Source organism: Ahaetulla prasina, chromosome 6, assembly GCF_028640845.1.
Source record: "Ahaetulla prasina isolate Xishuangbanna chromosome 6, ASM2864084v1, whole genome shotgun sequence".
Lineage (NCBI taxonomy): Eukaryota > Metazoa > Chordata > Lepidosauria > Squamata > Colubridae > Ahaetulla > Ahaetulla prasina.
Genome location: NC_080544.1, coordinates 69127012 through 69148623, shown reverse-complemented (window position 1 = coordinate 69148623; position 21612 = coordinate 69127012). Strand labels below are relative to the sequence as shown.

At 39.9% G+C, this 21612-nt stretch overlaps 1 protein-coding gene and 1 long non-coding RNA gene across 4 annotated transcripts in view; one reads left to right on the top strand and one right to left on the bottom strand.

Annotated features, from left to right (window-relative positions):
• Positions 1-791: 791 nt before the first annotated feature.
• AMOTL2 (angiomotin like 2) lies at positions 792-19838 on the bottom strand. Of its 3 annotated transcripts, none has more exons than XM_058186973.1 (10): positions 19541-19838; positions 16097-16941; positions 13773-14037; positions 9542-9686; positions 8709-8801; positions 6845-7140; positions 5459-5751; positions 4942-5150; positions 3936-4103; positions 792-2553 (listed from the first exon to the last, which is right to left on the bottom strand). In XM_058186973.1, the coding sequence occupies exons 2-10, from the start codon at positions 16843-16845 to the stop codon at positions 2495-2497; spliced, it is 2277 nt and encodes a 758-aa protein (XP_058042956.1). In that variant the 5' UTR covers positions 16846-16941; positions 19541-19838; the 3' UTR covers positions 792-2494. The 3 variants fall into 3 exon arrangements, with proteins under 3 accessions (XP_058042956.1, XP_058042958.1, XP_058042957.1); XM_058186975.1 differs by lacking the exon at positions 19541-19838 and adding an exon at positions 19348-19502; XM_058186974.1 differs by lacking the exon at positions 19541-19838 and adding an exon at positions 18606-18879.
• LOC131200352 (uncharacterized) overlaps positions 19559-21612 on the top strand; it is a 16915-nt gene continuing 14861 nt past the window's right edge. Inside the window, exon 1 of the long non-coding RNA XR_009155595.1 lies at positions 19559-19693. This is a non-coding gene — a long non-coding RNA (uncharacterized LOC131200352). The remainder of the gene's footprint in view (positions 19694-21612) is intronic.

Here is a 21612-nt window from a genome sequence, read left to right as displayed (position 1 = left end):
GACTGTTTTTACAATGGTTGCTGGTTACAGTCATGGTGGTTAAGCAAACCATGTGGTCAAATCCAGGATATCCAATGGGAGGTTTCTGCTGGGGAAAAAAAAGCCCAAAGTTGCAAATTGTGGTCATGTGACCAGACACTGCAATCTGTGAGCCAGCTGTCAGGTGCCTGAAATGAAATCATTTTGACCATGGAAGGTGTTTGTATGCAGCAGCCATAACTTACTTGTACTACTTATGATGATGGATCATAAACTGCAACCTCGAATGGTAGTTATGTGACCAATGGTTAAGTGAAGACACCCGTATTAGCTTGCTAGTAGGCAGCAGCATCAAGATCAAACATCAGATGGGAAAGAATTGCACTTTGGAGGCAATAATTACAATGATTTATTTAACCTGTATGTACAAGTGTCTCAGTATGGGTAGTTTCAGGGTATACCTACCCCAATTGATTTTGGATGCTTTAGTATCCTTGCATCCTCCAGTCACAAACATGCATCACATAGTAAAAAAACATAACCTCAGTTTTATTAAACAATATTTTTATTAAAATATTGTCATACCAAGTGGAATGCTACAGCAATCTCGGTATAGGGCGGCATAAGAAACAGTCAGATTTACATTTAAATACTTAAGATAACTTAAAATGCACCAAAAACACAACAAAAAACCCCTCACTGTCTGGCAGGAAAAAAAAAGTTCACAGCACAAAAATATTTTAAAAGGAATACCAAATATTAATATGAAATATATTAAGCTGTGCTTCTCTCTCATAACCTTTTGTTTGCTGTTTTTCACTTTGTAAACAACACACAATAGCCACACACCGTTTTTTTACACATTTATGGAGGGATTTTTTTTTTTTAGTTTTTTTCAATGCAGTTGTCCAGCAAATGCATATGTTTAACTAGGAAGCAGAGGTGAGGATGAAAGTATGTGATGGTGAAATCAAACAAAAGATTTGGAGTAAGTAATGCACTCATCTCAGAGTTGGCTACTGTCAGAAGCCAGCTGTCAGTAGGCAGGAGAGAGCAGAGAAAGCTGAAAGCAGATTCTGGAGTGGTTCCAAAGAAAAGAAAAGGATGTGCCTTTAACAGATATTTTCTCCAGATTCTTTTGAAAAACACAAATTTGGGACACAATGTTGTTGTGCACCCCTATGTTCAAACACACATCATTCCCACAAATGCCCTTTAATGAATTATAAAATTACTACTGTCAGCCACTTCAAAACACCAATTTAACTTCTGCACTCATACTTTGCCTTGTCTCTCAATGCAGTTTTCATTCACTTTTTCATTTTTTACAAATAGAATAACATCCATTCTTATTAATAAGAGATCCGGTTGTAATCTTGCTTTAGACCCAGATGGAATTCTCCATCAAAGTCCTTCATCCCCCATACAGCTGTGCTGATCTGCACCACAAAGAGATGTATCCAGCTTAGATGAGGATAACTTGGCCATGGCAAGATAGAAACAGAAACAACTGGTTCCTGGCTGCCACTCAAACAAAGAGTAGGGAAATTCCAGTCTAAAGCATCATGGGAAATAGCTTCAAAGGAAAGGGAATCTGAAGGACTGTGAAGGCGGATATTTAACTCTTGACAAACAGGATATGAAGTGGAAGAAAAATGGGGGGAAAGCAACCATTGAAGAAATCTGATAACAAAACAAAGGGGGGAAATAGTTCTGTGATATGAAGCAGATCCACTGCAAATATTAGAACAGAACAGAAAGAGCCCCAAAAGAGGGACTGTGGCTTATAGAAGATATTTACAAAATAGCGGCATCGTTTTTGTGATCACCCTTTCCCTCAAGATCTACGATATGTCATGTGCTATTTTCCAGATGATCACTTGGACTTCCCAACATTTGCAGCAGTTCCTCTGCTTCTGAACTGAACAGTGGACAGAGTTGGGGGGGGGGGGGGGGAGAAGAGTATGGCAAATTGATTGTAGCCACACCAGCACCAGACACTTTTGCTTATGATAGTTTACGCTTCAGGTCCAGGCATCTGCCAGAAGCCCTGTGTATTACGTATATCACTTCTTCCAGTGCCAAACTTCAACATGCCACCACCTTACCCAGGCAGCATAAAAATCCCACTTGACTTCCCAGTTTGTATTCCCATCTCTTGGGAAAAAACAGCAGCAGAGGAAAAAGTGGAACAGCTGCTTTGATGTAAGCATTAACCACAACTCCTAGTGCCCCAGTTGTTGTTCAGCATACTGCAGAACTATTTTCCTAGGAGGCACTATCCAAATTCGGATATGTCCTACAGTTGGAGACACTCATCCACAAACTATCTGGTTGCTGATCTCTTCCATCTCTTCTTGTAAAGTCTTTAGTGCTGCTTTCCACAGAGCATCCTAACTGGTGAACGGCTCCTAAGGCTTTGTGCGCTTGGTCTGCTACTGTCTCCCGAGAAGGCAGAAATCCACTAAGGCAGAAAAGAACACCTAGGTCTGGTCCATAGAGGAGCTCCTGCTCCTCAGATGAGAATCTCCACCATGTCTGACAGGTCAAGAATTTTAGCAGCTGGCAACATTTCTGCAAAGAAAAACAGGCTATGTTACTACAGACGTTTGGAGGAAACACAAAGCTGCAAGCTACATTTGGCTTAGGTGCCAGACAAACCACTTTTAACCCTTGTGTTTGTCATAACAAAACTTTTCATTGTGATGCCATAAGCTAAACTTGTATCAGTGTTGCAGACAAGATTTGAAAAGTAGATTCTGTAGGCGTAACAATCTCAATGGCTGAAGTTATAAACTGCATTAAATTATGTTGCTTAACCATGAATACAAGATTCATGTATCCTAACCCATGATTCATGACCTGCAAATCAATGTTGGAGTTCAGACATTACACTAATCAAAATCTGAATTGGTTGAAATAGGGGTGGCTAGATAAATGTTTTTATCTAGCAAAAAAACATTAGTGTTCTGCCTAACATAGTGCATAAAGCAGACATATGGGAGAGACATCAACACCTGATTAAAAACTCCTGTAGCCCTTGATCACTGATAAACATTAATGCAGAACATTAACCACTTCCCAAGACTATGTTATTTATTACAGGCATAGATTGGAGAAGGCTGATCAAATCTGGTTCTTGGTATAAATTCTGAACATGACTCTATGCATACAGGAAAATCCTCTTAGGGCCATGGTTTTGGTTTAAGCTAAGTTTCAGGCCCTGGTAATCACGCTCAGCAATTGCTTTGATTGTACCAGTTGCCTTGAGCCAACCTGGAGTTTTCTCATTTTGTCTCCATTTTGAAATTAACCACACCATTGAAATAAGGTGACAAAATTGTGAATTCATGGCAGTGTTACTTTTTTTTTTTTTTTTTTTACAAAAACAAGTTTCAAAATGAGTGTTTAAAACCTGCAAAGCTCAATATACCTTTTTATCACCATATTCTTATTCTAATAAACCCAAAACTATTGAAGATTTTCAGCCTCTTTCCTAGATGCCTTCACATGACCCATCAGGGTCATAGAGCTACACTGGTTTTCTGGGGGGGGGGGGGGCCAGATCTACCTGAATAATATTACTTCCCACCTGTTTTAAACAGTGGGTAAATAGAAACTTTTGGAATTTACTGTTGAAGAAAATATGACAGTGAATACAGAGAATTTAAACATCCATACAAATTATGGATGTTTAATGTCTGTCTCTTGCTCTTCCTGCATCAACCCCACCTACTCCTCCAGGATAAGCCTATACTGCGTTGCATGAAACTCATGATTAGTCACTATGGGAAGAATCTTAGATCTGGTATTTGGCCTGCTGCAGCAGCACTGTGTTCACCTCTTAGTTATGCAAACCCTGACAGGCATCTCTGGCAGAGAAGGCAGGTCACTGGATAGACTATGAATATAGCTACTAGGAAGTCTAAAAGAGAAGGTCATCAACTGGTCCTTACCTAGGGAACTTGCTGCACCACTGGTTTTTTCAATACGGAACTTGGGCTCATCAGATGGCGTGTTCGTGGGAAGACTTTCAGTCTGTGTACTTCCATCTTTGCTGCCATGTTTGGTGTGGAAGGGGATACAACTTGATGGAACAGTTGCTTCTGCTGAGGCCTTGAGTGCTGAAGACCCAAATATAATAATTTAGATCAGTATAATCGAATTAATATTGTTAAGGGTTCACATATTGCCAACTATGGTTTGCCTATTTTCTGAACATAATAACTGATAATCTTGTCATAAACCATGCAAGCCAGATCCTCACAAACTATTTAAGGTTACATATAATGTATGAACCCAGCCATCAAATAATCAGTAATATTTAAGGATAGCATTTATTTACCAAAATGAAAATTGTACTCTTTTATATTTTCTACTATTTATTCCTAACACGAACATCTACAAGGAAATAATTAAGAAGATGTTCTGCTAATATCATATATATTTATTCAACCTCTCACTGTAGGCTACGTGGATGGAAATTCCACAGTAGGGCTTCTTAATGACCAAGAGAAGGCAAAGAATTGTAGAGAACTAATTCATGGTTCTAATTAGTAGCCAATGGTTTCAGAGAATTAACTTGCATTCCTGATCTTCCACATTCTGGAAGGCTAGGAATGTGATATTTGCAAGGAACTTTCCTAAAATCAGTTTGTCTTCACTATACTGTTTTATAGCGGATCTGAAAATCATAGTTTGCACTAACTAACTCTGTTGGTCTGACAGCATGTTACATTTTTGTTATCTCACATAGCTTCATTTCCCTGATCTTGTCAACCATAGATTTGGAAAATCTAAAGTGAGTCAAATTCACTTGGTAAAAGCATAAAGATATGAGAATGGGGGGGGGGAGTGAATGCTGTCAATATAAAACCACCACATTGCCTAAAAGGCCTAAATGGAACCAAAGGACAAGAAGCATTGAATGTGCAATAAGTACATGTAACTATAGAATCCTACCCTTGTTATCTGGATTGCTCTGGTAATCGCTTTCACTAACAGAGTTTCCTGGCCAACATTGCATGCCAGATGCTGCAAACACTGATGGCACTGATTTTGCAGGTCGTAGGGAGCCCTGATGAGCCTTGTTGGGGTCCTTCCGAGAACGCTGTTGCAGTACCTTGATGACAGCATCCTTTTCAAGGATTTGGGCATGAAGTTCTTTTAATCTGGGAAATAAAATGAACAATAAGGAAACCACCAGCACACATTACAATTTGCAGGAAGCATCCACCAGAATGTTAAAGTCTAGCAGTTGAACAAAGCCTTCCTTCTAAGCATCCCATAACATGTACCCTCATGTTACATTTTACAGAAAAGAAGCTGCTGTTAATCTGTTCTCTTTGGCATACTGTGAATGTTGTCTGGTAAGGAAGCCATTTTTTAAAAAAAACAGTGCAGGGTTAAAAAGGATAATCGTCTTTCTTTCTGCTGGGGCTAAGCCAATAGAGAAGTAATTTTCTTTAACAAGACAAACCTGTTTTCCATCTCCTGATGCTTGTGGTTTGCAAGCAAAAGGTCTTCGTCAAAGCTGCTGTTGGGAGAATGGCGTGGGGAGTGGTTGATAATGGTGGTGTCCCGCTGTGCAGCAGCTGTGGCAGCAGCATCCATAGCAAACTGTCGCATAGTACACTCCTCCAGGTACTTTTGCTCCCATTTGGTCATATCAGCCTCCAGGGCCAGGATTTTTTCTTCCCTTTCTCTCAGCTGTTCAGACAGTATGTGGGCATTCAACTCAGGGGATCCTCCACCTGGGGCTCCCATCTGCCTCTGGAGTAGCAAAGCAAAAGAGAGAGAGAGACTCATTTAATTTTGTGTTTGGTGCTTCTGCAAAAGCAGTCCATTTAACATAATAGGCCCAATGCAAGATAAGGCACGCATTTCTGGCATCTCCCTTGTACTTCAGTATAGCCTACCAGTAAAAATCAGGCTTAAAGAATTTGGAAGTCTGGATTCAGCTATTTATTTGGCCTACAAGAATCTAATGGAGTTTCTACACAGCAAATTACTTCTGCCTAATTCAAAGCTTTTCTTTACAGGAGTAAAATTGACTAGAACCAACTATAAATCTGCCTGATTCTAAATAGCTTTCTGCTCCACTTTGGCATAGGGATAAAGAGCTAGAATAGAAGTAATGTGGGAATTCCAGATTTAAAAAAATTGCAATAATTAAGCATATTCTTTGTTCCAGGGAGTTTTTCTCCAGGAGATTCAACATATACCCTACATTTCCCATCACAGTTTGAAGGGACTCAGCCTTTTCCTGATTGCATTATCTGAATCTAGTAAAAAGTTGCATATCTGAAAGGTGTATTTTTTTTTTAAAAAAAAAAACAGATTTGATTTTTGCACCCAGTCACTGTTTTCCTTTAATTTCTTGCTGAAATAGGACTTGTTCTTTATAGTGTGCATGACTTCCTTTTATAAAATCTTAACATTTTATGATTAACACAATCTCAATAAATGCTAATTAAAAAAGATCAACTGATAAACAGACTGCTAACCATTGCCTAACGAATTATTCAACTTCCAGTTGTACAGTGCTGTATACTTGCATCCACAAATTCTTATTTGATTAGTTGTGCAAAAAGACAAAAGGGGACGTATATCTTCCATAATGTTTAGATTTGTTCACAAACATTCTTCTATTATTGGGCTTGAGGTAACACTAAATGGAGTATTCTAGAGATACAGTCTTCCTATGTTAATGGGCAGTAAAATTGTTGGGTCTTTAGTAAGAAGATGAAATAAGACAAAAATCCATCAGTATGTGGGTGATCCGAACTTTCAAAACTGCTTCCAAACTTAGTAAGCAGAATATTCTTCATACTTTTTTGCCATTATTTCTTGGTCCTTCTCTTACCTGCTGAGCCCGCAGAATCTTCAGTTCCTGCTCTAAACGTGTCCGGAGACGCAGTTCTAGTTGCTCACGCTTTTCACATGCAGCTTGGAGCTGGCCCAGGGCCTGTTGCAACCGTTCTACTTTCTCCACATATGCTCGCTTCTTCTGCAACTCATCTTCCATTTTAGCAGTGCGGGCCTGAGCACTACTCAGAGCCTGCTCCAACAGTTCAGCCCGCCGGCGTTGGTCTTCATTAGTGCCATGTAGACGTGCAATTTCCCGCTGTAACTTTTCCCTTTCTTGCTGATATTCATAGTCTGAAGTCAAAAAAAGAAGAGGTTTGGCATAAACCACAGCTATGTTCTCCACATTTCTGACACTGTAACCTTAAAGATAATTTTTAACTGTAACACAGTAAGCCCAAATCCGAAATTTTTAGAAGAGAAATGGGTATTGCCTTCATTTTCAATAATCTGTTGACTATTGAAATAATTCCGTGACAGGGTTATGTTAGGGCTTACACCCAGGAAACTGCCAGACTCAAGAGGAAAAAACATGCACCGTTGTGCCATAATACTTTGATCTTACACAATGTTCCTATTATTTCTTAGGTCATGCTTCCATGCCACAGTTTTCGATGATGTGATCATGGCTGGGGCCCAACAAGGTAAGATGAAGAATTTATGGGAAGTTGCAAACCATGCTGCTGTAGAAGAGATACAAGAAATCTGTACCGTTCCAGATGATATTGGATTATGATTTGCCTCACCCTAAATCATTGGTCATGCTGGCTAACAATAATAGGTATCGGAATATGGCAATACATGAAAGCCACAGATTCTCTGCCACTGTTGAGAGATTCAATTTATGCCCTACATATCTAGTAAGCTATGTCATTTCCTCCCTCCTACCCTACCCTACACCAAAGGTTAGGGAAGCATGACTATCTTTAGCAGTTTCATTCAAGATTCTGCAGAGAGCACCAAACTGCTTTCCCCCATTCGCAGAAAGACTCTGGCATTATTTATAAGTTTTCCTTACCTTTAAGAGACCAAAATGTGGTGGCCAAACTGCCACAATAATTATATGTGGGAGCTAAAATAATAAGGACATGATCCATACTCTACCACTCTTTCATGATTTGCTGAAACTTGATTAAGAGGTAGAACCATTCTAATAAAGCAGACAGAAGAGTCATAACCCTTTAAATAATAAAGTGGAGATTCTAATTCTCACCAACGGGGATGGTTGCTTAAGTGAAAAGCAGGGTTTTTCTGAGTAATTATGCATAGGATTACTGTTTCCCACTGCTGTATTTACAAAGCCAGGAGGAGAGGTACTTTTTGCAAGGACGCAGAACTCATTTTCTGGAAGGGGAGAGGTGGTTTCTTGAACTGGATGGGCAAAAGTTGAGTGTAAGTACATTTCCTGCCAACTTCCACCCCCATTGCCAGGCCAATTCTCATCCTTTGACAACAATCCCTCTTTTCAAAAATCCAGAACAGCAGCAAGAAACATCTTGGACCTAGGACTTTAAGGAGAGGGAGTATAGCTTGTGTGCTGGAACAGCCAGAACAGCCATTGGAATTCAAAGAATCCAGGTCACACTGATGGTTGCTGTGATTAATGGCTCTAGTTTAAGTGCCAAGAATAACTTAGCCTCCTCAGGGGAATGGCAAAAAGCTTCCAAAGGAGGAACCGCCTCCTCTTCAATCTTAAAGGGACCACAGCTTGTTTGAGGCAAAGATACAAGGAACAAGACACTGGTCCTGTTGAATACTGGTATACAAATGAAAAACCAGAGATATGCAGAGGGATACTATCAGAAGGGCCCATGGGGAGTAGAAATACAGTTGAAATAGCAAAATGTTTTCAAGAGGCTTACTTTGAGCAACAAGTTTTGCCATAGTCCCTTGGTTTCCTTCTTGATTTTCCTGTGCCCGGTTGGCCAATTGTTTGTTTGCTGATTCTAATCGCTCTATATCAAATTGAAAGGGGAAAAAAATCAAGATTAGAACGTATTTCAGTGTTCAAATATTCATGGATTTCTGGAATGGCACAGACAGTATTTGTCATTTGCCAAAGGTGCTATTGTGTTTAACACTGTTGGAGGGCACACCTGCTAATAATGGCACAAATATTGCTTCAGAAAAAAATGGTTTATTTATTTAATAAATAAGTTTAAATAAGAACAATGTTTCTCTGGATTTCAAGCCTTATTAGAGGCTTGGAATCCAGACATTCTAAGATTCTGTGACATTCTGCTATTTTTTCCTCCCTAATAATAATATTTACAGTCTGGAAAATAAATAGATAATTTTTTGGAACCTTCCAAATTAAATAATTCAGTAAATCAAAAATGATTTTGAAAAACTGTCAACAAGCCATAAAAATGCACTGCCAGGTCACCTCTTGGTCACAACCTGTCTTTTTATTCTGATTACCATTAACCATTGTGCCAGTGGGCAGTGATGGTCAACTCTTTGCCTCCAATCAAAATCTTACCACTAAAGAGGAAGAGAAGCTGCCTATAGCAGCAGATGCTCAAATCTCTCTCATTGGCTACTGAGTCAATGGCTGTAGCAGAATGAAGCTGAATGCAACCTATGCCAATTGCGTTAGAGTGGTGGTAAGATCAGAAATTTAAAACGTAACAAACATCTTTCTGACTCACAGCATCACTCAAATTTACAATTTGACCTTTCCAAATTGCCTTACCTTTGAGATCCCGATTGAAATCCTGCAACCTCCTCATTTCCCCATCCTTTTTGTTTCTCATGGTCTTCTCCAAAGCTTCTCGCTTTAATGATGCTTTCATTAGATTTTCATAATCTTCTGAAATTTGTTGAATTTCGCTTTCCAACTAAGTATCAAAAACCAAAACATTTGGGTTAAACATATCTGCATAATAAAATCCATAAATTAAAGGTAGTCTTCGATTTACAACAGTTCATTTAGTGAATGTTCAAAGTTACAACGCCATTGAACCATTTATGACCATTTCTCACACTTGACGATTGCAGCATCCCCAAGATCACGTGATCAAAATTCAGATGCTTGGCAACTGACTTATATTTATGACGATTGAGTGTCCTGGGGTCATGTGATCCCCTTTTGTGACCTTCTGACAAGCAAAGTCAATGGGGAAGCAAGGTTCATTTAACCGGGTAACTAACTAAACAAGTGCAGTGATTCACTTAACAACTGTGTCAAGAAAGGCTGTAAAATGGGGCAAAATTCAGTTAACAAGTGTTATACTTAGCAATGGAAATTTTGGGCTCAATTGTGGTTGTAAGTTGAGGACTACCTGTATAGTAATAGTATTTCCCTAACAACTGAACTTCAAATTTGCAATGGAATACAAATAACAAACATTTCTTAATATTCAAAAGTCACAAACTAAACATAAAATTGACTAAGCATGTACGAGTTTAAAAAGCCAGGCTCTCACAAGACATAACTGAAATGGAAACTGTAATAGAAGTTTCTTGATGTTATTACTTTCTCAAGCCATTGTTTTCACATAGTTTTAAACAGTTTATTTGGGGGTCAGTCATCATTTCCAACATTTTCTATTACTAGACCAAAATATAGGCTGTGTGCCAATGCTAAAATGTTACTATAATGATGTTTATTGAAATAGTATTTTACAAATGTAGTGTTATTAAATGTAGTGTGTATATATATATACAGTATACTGTACAATACCTAATTATGAGGAAATGTATAAAACTGTCACAGCAAAACTTAATGAGAAAACACCTATTTAAAGCAATTTAAAAGCTTTAAAGCAGATTAAAACAATCATAAAAAGGTGAAGTCAGCATCACTGCCACCTCATTCAAGATAATTTAAATAAAACCCAATATGTTAATCTGGTTTCTCAAAGTCCAATGTATCATTGCTTTTTTTTTTCCATTTTACACCATTTGCTACCTATCCAATATATTCCTGAGCCTGTTTTGAATTGGGTTTGAACCTGCTTGATAACCAGCAACCACATCCATTACAAAAACTACAAACAAGCAATGGTGGTTTCATTGTTCCCCTTATACAAGGAAGTTGATAATATGAACTGGGCCCAAATGACACTGAAGTTGTGAAGGCAATAAACAGAATCAGTAAAATCATGACATTAGACGTTTACAATTTGTGACCTAAATCAGAGCTTTTCAACCTTGGCAACTTTAAGGCTTGCGGACTTCAACTCCCAGAGTTCCTCAGCCAGCAAAGTCCTGACCTAAATCTTTATTTTATTTATTTTTGTCATAACAGTGTATATAAGCATTAACATGAAATAACTATATAATATATAAGCATATATATGAGCATAAGTATGTAATAACTGTATTAATTGGATATAATGAAGAGGAACAATAGGACAGGGAATGGTAGGCACATTTGCTCTTATGCACACCCCTTATAGACCTCTTAGGAATGGGGTGAGGTCAATAGTAGATAGTTTTTGGTTAAAGATTTTGGGATTTTGAGAAGAGACTACAGAATCAGGTAATGTGTTCCAAGCATTAACAACTCTGTTACAGAAATCATATTTTCTGCAATCAAGATTGAAGCGGTTAACATTAAGTTTAAATCTATTGTTTGCTCTTGTATTGTTGTGATTGAAGCTGAAGAAGTTTTCAACAGGAAGAACATTGCAAAAGATGATTCTATGAGTTAAATACAGGTCCTATTGAAGGCGGCGGAGTTCTAAATTTTCTAAACCCAGGATTTCATACTATCTAAGCCCAGATTTCGTACTATCTAAACCCAGGAAATCATACTACACTATTCTATTAAAATACTTTAGGACATGCTGTGGGTTTTTTCCCCCCTCTTCTTTTTTTCTTTCACACTTCTGCCTTATTCTTCCTTAGTTCCAACTGATACGCAGTTTCATGTTCCATTGTTCCCGCTTTACTTTGCAGGCCTGGCATATTCCCTCTGCAGCCCTGGCACGTGTCAGGCCATCCCCAAATAACTCAATGGCTTCAAGAAGAGTATTCTCGCCCTTGGCTGATGCTGGGCTGCCACAGCCTCTCCTTGTGTGTTTCTGCACAAAAGCTTCTGTGTCTTGCCTACCAAGAGAGCCCAGGAGGCAGGGCCAGATAACAGGAGAGCACAACTGTTAGCAGAGGAGGTGAATAGACTCTTTTCTCTCCCCCTCTCTCTCTCCACTCAACAACTGCTTCAGCTTAAGATCAGTTGGGTCCTGTTAGCTTGTGCTCCACAGCTGTTTAAAGGGGAGGGAGAGCAATTGAAAAGTATTAAAGGAGGAGATGGTTTTCAGGACATCTGTTTCTGGGAAACCAAAGGCAAAAAGGAGAGCATCTGGAGAAATGTTGCTGAAAGCGAAGCTCTATGAAGCACTCTACTGTTCCAGGGAACATCACAATTGTTCCAAACACAATAGCTGGATTCACAGGTAACTCCAAGCCCAAACCAATCACAGAGCAATAGAACAGGGAAGAGGTAAGCAATCTTTTCAGTTTCCCTAGGCCAGGGGTCTGCAAACTTGGCTCTTTTAAGACTTGTGGACTTCAACTCCCAGAGTTCCTTAGCCAGCTTTGCTAAGTCTTAAAAGAGCCAGGTTTGCAGACCCCTGCCCTAGGTCTCCCACAGGGGTCTTGCATGATAGTTGTATGCGAGAAAGTACAACAAAGAACAATCTCACAAGAGCCTCCATGAAAGTTTGAGGCAAGAATTTGGAAGATCTCAGCACAATTATTTTAATTGTAAGGAAACAGTGGTGCTTTGGGGTTGGGGGTATTTAGTGGCTGTCTTGTTGATCCACAATTTCGTGCTGTCAATTCAGGATTATCTGAATTACCACACCAGAACTTCGTTTTGCTTTGTTTAGCAGAATGAGTGAACTCAGTTATTGGGGTTTGTAAAGCATGATTTATGGCTAAGTGTTACATGGCTAAGTTACAGTGGCTTCTTCAATAAACTATAGAAACCTTAGCTTAGTGTAAATTTGGGAATTGCTACTTCAAAATGGACTTGATGTGCATTTTTTAAAAAGCCATGCAGATAATTATTGAAGTTATCATATTTGATGACTTCAAGTAGCAGAAAAAGCTGCATTTTTTCTTTTTCTTTTACAGTCTTGGATGAATGGATAATTCTACCACTCATAACTTGTGTACTTGTTTGGGACACATGAATTAACTTTCACCACTGACCTTGCAAGCCTTCATTGAAGTAAGAGATACTGGGGTTAGAAAGATCAATTATTGGTCTTCATAAAGTACTGTTCTCTATATGCCATTTCTGGTTTCTAAACTCCAAAAGGCCTGCTTTCTGTACTTATGTGCAATGTACAACGATTGTAACTGTGGCATAATACAAACTTATAATGATCAATTCTATCTAAATGGTGTGGAAAAGTAACACCAATCAAAATTTAAAAATGGAAGCTGACATAATATAAAGCAGTGTATCATTTCTAGCATTTTCTTTATTTCCAAATAGGCATTCTGCAAGAAAGGCGTCATATTCCTAGAAGATAAAAATGGTGGATTGCTATTTCCAAACCCAGTACTTTGTAATTATGCCAATCTGCTCAGAATACAAAAATCCAAAATTAAATGGTGATGGTAATGAACATGCTGCTGCATCATATAACAATTATTGTGAAATATTCTGCAATATGCTCTCAAAATTCCAAGCATGCCTATTAACCTGAAAAGACCTGCTTTGGCTCATCAACCAAGTTTTCCTACAGTTGGAGAACATAAAACCAGATTCTCCACTCTTGCTGCCAAGATAGACGAGATAGTCAACAAATACTCTTTTCTTACACTAAATAAGGATTTAAATTTTAGAAAGTTTAATTATGACTTTGCCCTTGATTGCAGTAGTTTCACCTTCCATGACAAAATGTGTATTAGTTGCATATTTTTTGATTAGATAGCTTGGCTAAAGTAGAGCTATGCTTGGTTTTTACCTTTTGAATCCGGTTGGCCTTTTCATTGTAACTCTCAAGTTCCCTCCGCAACAACTCATTTTCTCTTTGAAACGTCTCATTCTCTCTTAACAATTTCTTATTCTCCATCAACACAGCTTCTATATGGGACAAGTGGTTACTAGTAGAAGCAGCCTGAGTTGCCATCAAAGCTGCCACCCCAGCTGAAGTAAGTGATCCCAGATGGTTATGACAGAGAGCAGCCTGTTGTGGCATGAAAGCTTGGGACATCGGAGTTTGCATCATCCTAAAAAATTAAAAGATGAAGAAATTAATGATAACTACTTTCTAGAAGGAAGGCTCCAGCCCTGTATGTAGCAAAGCTCAAGTATCTGGGTCAGCCATATGAACAAGTTAAATATCCTAGGCTTTAAAAATTCTACCCCTCTAAATGTTTATTAGCTGAACACTGTTTCCCTAACTAAAACTAGGAGAGTTTTAGAACATAGAAGATTGGATTAAGATTTCCATCTCTGCTGCAAAAATCCAGACAACCACTAGATGGTAATTAGGGTTTCTCTTTGCTATCTTCTGTTGTCACCTACATTTTTCCAGTCCAGATATGGTAGCCTAGAATGGGTAAACCATTCAAGACTGCTTTAAATTCCAGTTATCCACTAATAAGATTTGTAGTGCAGCATTTTTTATTACTATTTGTACAAAGGCTCCTAATTTTGAGAAAAACACAAACCTGTTTCATAAAGCATGGATTTCATGGTACAACTGATGCTATCCAGTTTATTATTTGCACTTTAATCTTTAATTCGGTGTTTGAGTTCAACACTACTATGCCATGCTTTCATTTACTCCAATTTTTTTTAAAAAACCCACCTCTGATTAGTCACATATTATGCTAAACTATAAACCCACATTTACAAGCCACAATGAGGTTTTTACATTGCATTAAGCCAAAACCCATACCAAGCATATGTCTTGGTGTGTTCTGTGAACCCTTCCCTCACTCAGTTTTCTATTAATTTCTACAACTCTATAGTAAACTTGCATAAATATTTAATCAAAATTAATGGCTACCATGATCCCACCTGACTAACTCCAAGGTCCATTTAATTCTGGAATGTTCAAATGCCTAAACAAAAACAAGTTAGTTTTAGAGTTCTCCCTCCTCCAGCTCTTACAATTAAACTGCTATGCAGGTAAGCAGCAGATTGAGAGTCATAGAATTCAACATGGATGCTCTTCTTGTGCACAAAGCAGAAAGTATTTCCTGAGAAGACCTAGCCTCATCTAAGGCTCCTTGATGCAGAGTTATTCAGACATTCTTATAAAGTGATCCTAGAGCAAACAAGAATATATACACCTTCACAACTGCCCCCCCTTCTTTTGTTCCCCAGGAAAGAGCCAATTTCCTGCCTCCAGCATTATCTCTTCCTGCCAGTATTCACTAGAGGTTGTCTCCAGCCAGAAACTATGGTTCAGTTCCCCCTTCATTCTCGGTAAGTCACAATGGTGGCAGGCAGTTGTGAATGTATTTGTAAATGTCACTCAAAACCAGCTGTAAAACTATGATATTCTAAGCAAAAAGGAATGTTCTTTATGGGCCAAAAGCAAGCCAGGTCCAAGATTGGCCCTCAGCATTCTCAGCTCATTAGTTGCTGGCACAATTCATAAAACCTAGGAAGATAGTTACATGCTAAAGAGATAGGATGTTCAGATAAGCTTGCATTCCTAAATACAAAGTTACACAAGAGGTATAACTCTGATTCTTCCTCTACCAGTAAGAGTAACTATGATGAAATGGAATCTTGAACTATACCCTCCCAAAACAGAATCAAATGGCCTTTGTACCTCTTTACAAAGCTTGGAGGAATGTCTGCTATAACTCCTTTACATTTTTCCATGCTATCTGAACTATTTGCTTCTTTATCTTTGGACAACAGTGAATGCCAATTCTTTCTCACATTGTTCATGGAAGTTGTGTGCCCAATCTGCCCTACAATTAGCAAAATCTCTTTACAAAACCAAAAAAAGTTAAATACAAATCAAAGGCAAATCTTCCACAAGGAAAGGTAAAGTTGGGGGAAGAGGAGGAGCTAAAATTGAAACAGGATTCAAAAGTTTTTAACTCCATACATCTCCACTTAGGATAATAACCATCCACATCCAATTTATCTCCTTAGGGAAAGAAAAAAGGAAGGTGCTTTCTTGACAAGATGGAAAGGGCTAGGTTTAAGTACTGGAAGAATTCAAATGAATGACTAACCAGAACACAATCCTTTGAAAGTATTCTGTGAAATTCCAATTTTCAACATAAGCAAAGTAATATAAAACCAACACAAAACTGTTACCTGATTTCAGGATGTTGAAATCCTGGACCTTCTCTGTAGTGCTGCCTGGGGTCAGAAAAGTAACTTTCTGATGCCTCCTGTGAAGGGATTATATAAGGATATTCTGGAGGAGGACCACGGGGCTCTGATGCCTCAGAGGACTTTCCTCTAGAGAGACAGAGTTGGTGGTGCCTGGAAAGTTGAGGGTAGCTGTGAGAGGAACTCATGTGGTTCTGTGCTTGAATGCCATTCCTCTCCAGGGACACCTGCAGGAGCTGCTCACTGAGTGACCGTATATGACCATGTTTCAGCTCTTTCAGTGACTCGGCTTGCGGTATGCTGTTAATGTCAGAAGCATAGGTCCTGCGCTGTCCACCTTCTATAGGTGCTCCAGACAAGGTGCCCCTAACATGTTGTCCTGGTTGTGTGGCATAATACTGAGACTGAGCTTTGGCCTCCTCATAGGTGGGAAGCTCTTCTCCTTTATGCTGAGGCTGGTAGAACCGGTACATGTTATTCTCCAGGTAGAGGTGGTCAGCATGGTGCTCCTGACCCTGGGGTTCTTGTCGTGTTGATTGCTGAACCATTTGGCTCTCATCCTGTGTGAGACTCTCAAGGGAGGACTGGGGGCTCCCACTGCTTCCTCCTCCTCGTAAGGCCTGCTGCTGTATGGCTAGGAGTGTACGATTCTCAGTGAGATTGCCATACCTCAGCTGCTCTTGGATCAGGCGGTGAAGGACAGTTCCAGAGGAATCCTCAGCTGTCCTCATTCTCAGCTAACGGGTTCTTCCCTAGTGCTTTCTGAATGCACTAAAACAGCAAAATTTGTTGCTAGAATCTAACAGCTATTGTCCATCCAAATGACCCTGCAAAGAGAGAAAAAAAAGTCATGAGGTTGCACAACATAATAAACTCATTGAAGATGACCACTACATTCCAATTCTGTATCTTTTTGAATAGTCATTTGCAATGTGGTGCCTTCCAGACATCCTTGACCATAATTCTTGTCACTCCCAGCCAGTATGGCCAACACTCTACATAGCTGATTGGATCTGTAGCCCAACAAATGTGGAAGAGCCACACCAGGAGAAGCATTCTGTAGAATAATTGCTTTAGAGATGGAGAGCAAATTTAGAAGTTTCCCAAAGGCTTTCTAGCTTATGGGCACAAGAATATAATGAGAAAATGCATCTATTAACATTTCTTAGGTTTTATTCGATTCATTCATTTAGATTTGCTATAAGCCAGCCCAAAGGCTTTGACTGAAAATAAAGTGCCCATTTAAGTGGAGCCTGCTTCCAGGGATTCTCATAAATTCTCTACATAAGGACTGCTTCCTGTACTTTTGATTCGGAAGCACATCTTTCTAGTTTTGTGGAAGAGTGAAGCAAAAATAAATCAGATTTCACAGTGCATGTGAAAATACTCTTAAAATGTTGTTTTTCCATGCAACGTTTTTGCAACCATCATATGGAATAGGCTCTGGGTATTTAGGCCAATAAATACCATCAGGAACTGAAGCCCCACTTTCTCAATCTTCACCATATCCAATAAATCAGTTGCACTAAATCGGAAACAATGCTTAACAATGCTTAACAATAAAAAATGAAGCTTGCTGATATTCTCTGCAACTGTATTATAATGGCTTTGCTTTAAGTACAAAGTATTGTTTCAGAGGGAATCTGGAAACAAGATACAACTCAAATAGAAAACTTGGTGAATTCTAGCTGCTAGTTAGCTTTGGAAAAACCTTCCTCAGTTCACAAGGGCTACTTAATCTCATTCCAGTAAGGAGCTAATATCCTGTTCTTCCCATACGTTTTTATTCTAATCCAAGATGAAAAGCAAAACAAAAACTGTGTATGATCTGATTAAATGTTCTTATCCTTTAAATAAAAGATGTCAAAAATAAGACAATATTGATGTGGCATAGCAGCCAAAGTTGATTTCTACAAGAGATCCACATCTGAAAATTAATCCTAATCTCTGATTTGGAGTCCTGTCTTTGGATAGAATTAGAGAAAGGAACTCTGCATCTGCCCAAAGGCATGGTTTTTAGCCAGATTTTATACTCTGCAATGGTGGTGCTAAACAATTGGGGACCATACAAAAGGCAAAATAGCTAACCATAACTATTTGGAAATCATGTGGGGAAACAAATAGGAGTCAACTAATAGGAGTGAGGCTATGCAGAACTCTTCATTTTATAAAACTATGATGCTACAGAACTATCATCTTGTTTTAAAAAAAGATTTTTGAGAGAAATGGACTGTCTGATCAGGACTAGTGCATCTATTTTGCGGATTTATTAATCATTACTCTTCAGAAAAGAAATTCAATGTAGGTCGTTCTGAAACAACAAAAAATATTTCTGCAAAGCTTTCCAGAAAAAAATAAATAAATCTTGAATCTCTTAAAGCAACACATTCCTGAGAAACATTTGCAGCAAGCCAGGGAGAAAAATTAAACGCTCGGCGAATCTTCATAACCTACGCACCAACAGCGCAAAGAAAGGAAAGTTCCGACTCACCACCCTGCAAATAGGCTGAGCCAAGGAACAGACGCGTTAACTTCGGTCCTGGGTTGCAATCCTAAGTATGCTTTCCTCAACGCTTCGCGGCTCCCTCCTCAAAAGCTTCGTGTTAACCCATAACTGAATCCTCTGCCAATTTCCCTAGAAATGACTAAAGGCAGAGACTGGAGGAAATGGCGAAAGTTTGGCTTCTACCTTTCCTCCCTCCCAGTCCAAACCCAACTGAGAGAGAGACAGCGCTCGCTCGCTCGCAGCGCACTCAGCAGATTGCCATCTGCGCCGTCTTTCGAGTTTCCCTTCCCGCTCTTTGTTTTCCAAATAGTTCTGCGCTGACATCATTGGGGTTTGGATTGCAATTAACATTCCTGCTAAGTGAGAACGAGAAGCATCGGGCAGCGGCAGGCAAGACAAAGCCAAGGCTACCGCTCGCGGTATAACTCTCCCAGCCACCTGCATTGCCAGCAAACCGCTTCCCCCCCCCCCCGCACACACCCCGTAGCAATACTGCTATACTGCGCCCCCCCCCCAAGATTTCGAAACGTTTGTATTGTCCTTTTTGCAAGCCGCTGGGACAACTGCGCACAGGGAACGGAGGGCCATTTAGTAAAGAGTTGCAGGGAAAGCAAAGAGGAAAAGAGGGTTACACCGGTAAAGATGCCCAAGGGAGATTTATATATATATATTTTAGGCCGAAAAAGAAAAAAGAAAAAAAAAGTAATAACCAGAGCTTTGGGCTCACCGTTCTTCTCCGGCCACCAATACCAGAAGGAGCAAAACGGCCATAATCCCTAAAAGGGGTGTCCGATCTGGAAGGGGCACCGCAGGGAGAAAGGGGTCCTTGCTCTTAGCCGCTGTCCGTTCAAGCCGCCAGACATATGTCGCGGACGTCTCTCTTCCCCTCCCGACCAAACCTCCAGCGGCGTGAAACTTACCCAACCATAGCAGCCGGAGTGGCCCGGTGACTCTGCCGCACGATTTGGGGGTCTCTTTTTTCTTTCTGGCTGAGGAGCGCCGAAGAGGAAAAGGTGCGTTCGAGCCCGGCCAGCGCCTCCGCTCGTGCTGCTGTCCCGGGCAACTGAGGGAATGTAAGTTGTCTCTGCGCGCGCGCGCGTGTGTGTGTGTGTGTACGTGCGTGCATGGAAGACTAGCTTCCTTGCCCAGAAGCGCCTGCCTGTGTCCGCCCCTGCTGGAAGGAAGGCGACTGCGCTCAGCGAACTGCCTTCTCCAGCTGCAAGTAGAGCCGAGGAGAAAAAGAGGCTGGGCAGCGCAAGAGGCTGATGCTATGTCAGGAATGCAAGAGTTTTCAGGTTCCCCACTGGGATCAAAGTACGCAGTTGGCTTTTAAAGAGCTTTGCCGTTGCGGCTCTGCAGTTGCGTTGGGAGCCAAAGGCCGGAAGGGGGCGTGCTCCAGCTTCTCCCCAACTCTCACAATACAAAAACAAATCGGCGCAGACGATTCAGCAGCTCGGTTTAAGAGGCTGCCTCGGTCTATATGGCTTCCATTTGTAGAGGTTTGCCGGGTCGCAATGGCTCTCAACTGCAGAAATGCTGCTTTGAAGGACCCAGAAAGATTTAATTTGGCTAAAATTGGAGGGGCGGGGGAGAGAGGCAAGAATGGATCCTTGGACTTAAGGAGGGTCGCTTATCATCAGCTTTCCCATAAATAAGAGCTGCTGTATGAGGTTATATTGAAGAAGGGCTTAGCTATTTTCCTTCCTAGGTGTCCTGCAATGACATGCATCTGTTTGGAATTTATACTTAATCTGTCTGCAAAAGACCAGGTCAGAATTGGCTCCAGGCAAGTGCTTCCCGAATCTCAGCCACCCTTTTCCGCATATAAATTCTGGGTGCAGGGACTTTCCATATTTCTTCCAACACCAGGAAAAGGCCAAGACTCAGTCAACAGAATGAGCAGGAAAATTCTCCAATAAAACAAAGGTGATTTCCTAGAAATTAAAATAAGAGAAATAATACACAATATCTTCCTCCATCCAAAGGCTAGTGTGGCCAGGATGTAAAAGCATCTAGCTCTAATGCTACAATAGTTGCACACCCAGTTTGACAATCCTGAATTTTTCACTGTGTGCTAGTGCGGTTCTAGAGTTGGTATTTGGGAGGTTTGGCTCAGACTCACACATCTATGAATCCAGGTAGCTTGGTGCATTTTGAAGATTGCTTGGCAAGCCTTGTCTTAATCCCGAATGCATTGGTCATAATCCCAAAGGAGAAAGAAGCCATATTCTTAGTAATGAAGATCCTAGCCAAAAAACTGGGATCACTGGCAGTTCAGGAATCAATTGGGAATAGCTTGACTATTCAGGACCTTTTGACTGTGAAGACTTGCAAAATATTTGGCAACCCACTGACATGCAGCACAAGTGTGTGATGCCATTATTAAAATGATTTCTGTATAGTTAAAAGAATTCAGGACATGGGAAAAGAAAATATACATGGTTCCAATCATACAAACTTTGCATTGTTAAATATAAGTTACTAGATAACTTAAATTTGAGTTTGCTAGATATAGTCTAGTTAACAGAAGCCTTATTTCCACAGCCCTATAATAATTTTTTTTTTTAAAAACTATTTTCAGTTAGAGATTAAAACTGGGAGGTTAGGTACTCTGAGTTTACAGTCACAACCTTGACTCTTCTTTTCCCCCTTTAACATTTTTCACATCTGCCATGATTTCTTCTAACATCTTCATGTCTCATTTGCAACAGAGGTAGACAGAAATATTCTGGGATCTACTAATAAAGCTTCAGGTGATTTGACATAATCAACAAAATTCCCCAATGCTCAATTGATTAAGAATAGCTAGTTTGAATATCTGTTTTGATGGAACTTTATAACTGCAGGCTGCATCTCACTTTTCTGAGCCATTAAGGAGCTCTGATTCACCTTTTGTGTTTGACTCCAACTAATGGGCTGTAGGGTTCTAAGAAAAAACACATAGCCCATTATTCAAAAGGATACATTTCCCTAATCTATTGTGCTGATGATT

Coding starts and splice junctions, on each gene's coding strand:
- AMOTL2 (XM_058186973.1), bottom strand. CDS start 16,845: ATGAGGACAGCTGAGGATTCCTCTGGAACTGTCCTTCACCGCCTGATC. Junction 14,038..16,096: donor TTTCAACATCCTGAAATCAG/GTAACAGTTTTG, acceptor TTAATTTTTTAG/GATGATGCAAACTCCGATGT. Junction 5,752..6,844: donor AGATTCTGCGGGCTCAGCAG/GTAAGAGAAGGA, acceptor TTGCTACTCCAG/AGGCAGATGGGAGCCCCAGG.